The sequence below is a fragment of the Castanea sativa genome, chromosome 6 (assembly GCF_040712315.1).
Source record: "Castanea sativa cultivar Marrone di Chiusa Pesio chromosome 6, ASM4071231v1".
Lineage (NCBI taxonomy): Eukaryota > Viridiplantae > Streptophyta > Magnoliopsida > Fagales > Fagaceae > Castanea > Castanea sativa.
Window position 1 is genome coordinate 27728639 of NC_134018.1, and position 2382 is coordinate 27731020.

Consider the following 2382-nt stretch of genomic DNA (forward strand, 5'->3'; position numbering starts at 1 on the left):
AGGGCAAATTCTGTCTATGGTAACAATTTGCATGAACAACATTTTGCTCTACACTCCTGCAACTGTGCAACCTTTGAAGGCCCTTAAAATAATCCTTATATATGTTTAGGGTTTTGAGAAAATAAAGTCTAAATATGTACACACGGATTGGAGTAAAATCATATCTAAAAACTGATTTTCATAATTCTCGATAGATACCCTATCTATCGAGCAGTTGTCGAGCATCAGGCTTAAGCTGCCTTTTAAGTTTCGATAGATGCTGTCTGTCGAGCTAGCTGTCGAGCTTTAAAATCCAACACTTCATCACTTGTTTCTTGGACTTGAAACCTTGTTCCTTAAAGTATTAAACACATCCTAGATCTAACCAATTACAAGTGAAGTGCATTTTATCAAAGAATTAGCCAATTCTATATTTGACATATGTTCCTAACATGATTCACATATGTCCTAACACACTACATAGCTAAAACTAGCAAAGTGCATAAAAATAAGCTCATCCATGCTAAACATGGTACACAGGCATGTTTTGCAAAGATAATATAACCAACCTTAACTACACATCCATGATATGTAATACAAAACACATCCTTCCACATTCCTCTTTCCATTTTTTTTTTTTTTTTTTTGAAAAAAAACAAAAACAAAAACAACCTAATATGAAATGCAGGAATGTAATGCAATGCAAATCCTAAAAGCAAAAGAAAACAAAACATGAAGAAAAAAAAATGGTCATGAAGGATTTTGAGATGAAGCACAAGGACCATAGAGCCAAGGATGACAAGGGACAAAGAATAACACCAATCACTTGATGAAGTGTCTTAAGCTTACTTCTATCAAGAGGTTTGGTGAAGATGTCAGCATTCTGACGGTCAGTAAGGATATATTCTAGAACCGCAACCTTTCTTTCTACAAGATTCCTAATAAAGTGATATTTAATCTCTATGTGCTTAGTCTTAGAATATTGGACAGGATTCTTAGAGATATCGATAGCACTAGAATTATCACAATAGACAACCATGGTGTATCACAATAGACAACCATGGTGTCCTGTGATATCCCATAATCACCTAAAAGATTTTTCATCCAAAGGAGTTGTGAACAATAAGTTCCAGCAGCAATATATTCTACTTCTGCAATTGATAGAGAGGCAAAATTTTGTGTTTTACTCATCCAAGCAACTAGATTGGCACCTACATAAAAACACTCAATAGTGGTGCTTTTTCTATCATCGGCATTGCCGGCCCAATCTACATCTGAGTACCCAGCAACATACATATTTGACTCTTTGCTATAAAACAATCTATAGTCACATATTCCACTAACATATTTTATTATTCTTATAACAACATTCAAATATGAAACTTTAGGATTAGCTTGAAACCTAGAGCATACACCAACACTAAAAGTAATGTCTGGACGACTAGCAGTCAAATACAAAAGATAACCAATCATACTTCTGTATAATGTAACATTAACAGACTCACCTAAAGGATCATTGGTTAGCTTCGCATTTGCAACCATTGGTGTTCTATCGTGTGCAGTCTTCTCGAGTCCAAATCTCTTAACAAGGTTTCTAGCATACTTTGCTTGGTTGATGTAAATTCTAAAACTTGTTTGCTTCACCTACAATCCCAAGAAATAAGTAAGCTCACCAACCATACTCATTTCAAACATCTTCTTCATTTCACCTGTAAAAGATTTAGCAAGAGAATCATTAGTAACACCAAAAAAAATATCATCAACATAAATTTGAGCTACTACTAAATAATTCTTATCATTTTGTATGAAGAGAGTAGTATTTACAAATCCTTTTTTGAATCCATGCTCAACGAGATAGGCAGTAACTTATCATACCATGCCCTAAGAGCTTGTTTCAAACCGTAGAGTGCTCTCTTCAACTTGTATACTGTTGGGGTTTATGCCCTAAAATCTAATTTATTGGCATGCCATTAATAATTAAATTGTTTAATTATATGAGACTATCTATAAATGAACTAACGGGACATTATCTTAATCCATGAGATGCAATGTATTTGATTTATGTGATTTAGTCACAGAAGATGTAAATCACAAGTTCCTTGTAAACTTAAAATGTAGTTCGTAGTCGGTGATGAAATTGGGCGTTTCATCTGCGAAGACTATAACATATCAACTAAGATGATTTGTCTTGATCATGGAAATGGAGATTTCTAGTTGGTATGTTGATATGTTTTAAGAGTTAAAACATATTGAACTGGACCGCTGTGAGATTTATTATTCTCCTAACGACTGTCAAATGAATAATAAATCTCACGACTTCTATTTGCATTAACTCTAAATTCTGAGAGAATAATGGACCTGATCATGAGATGTAAGTTGCTTTGATCAGGAGTGAGATCTATT

General features: G+C 33.9%; 1 protein-coding gene across 1 annotated transcript; it reads right to left on the minus strand.

Annotated features, from left to right (window-relative positions):
* Nucleotides 1-939: 939 nt before the first annotated feature.
* Nucleotides 940-1521, minus strand: LOC142639739 (secreted RxLR effector protein 161-like). The gene has a single exon (XM_075813874.1). The coding sequence runs from the start codon at nucleotides 1519-1521 to the stop codon at nucleotides 940-942; it is 582 nt and encodes a 193-aa protein (XP_075669989.1).
* Between the last annotated feature and the right edge of the window lie 861 nt (nucleotides 1522-2382).

Coding starts and splice junctions, on each gene's coding strand:
- LOC142639739 (XM_075813874.1), bottom strand. CDS start 1,521: ATGGTTGCAAATGCGAAGCTAACCAATGATCCTTTAGGTGAGTCTGTT.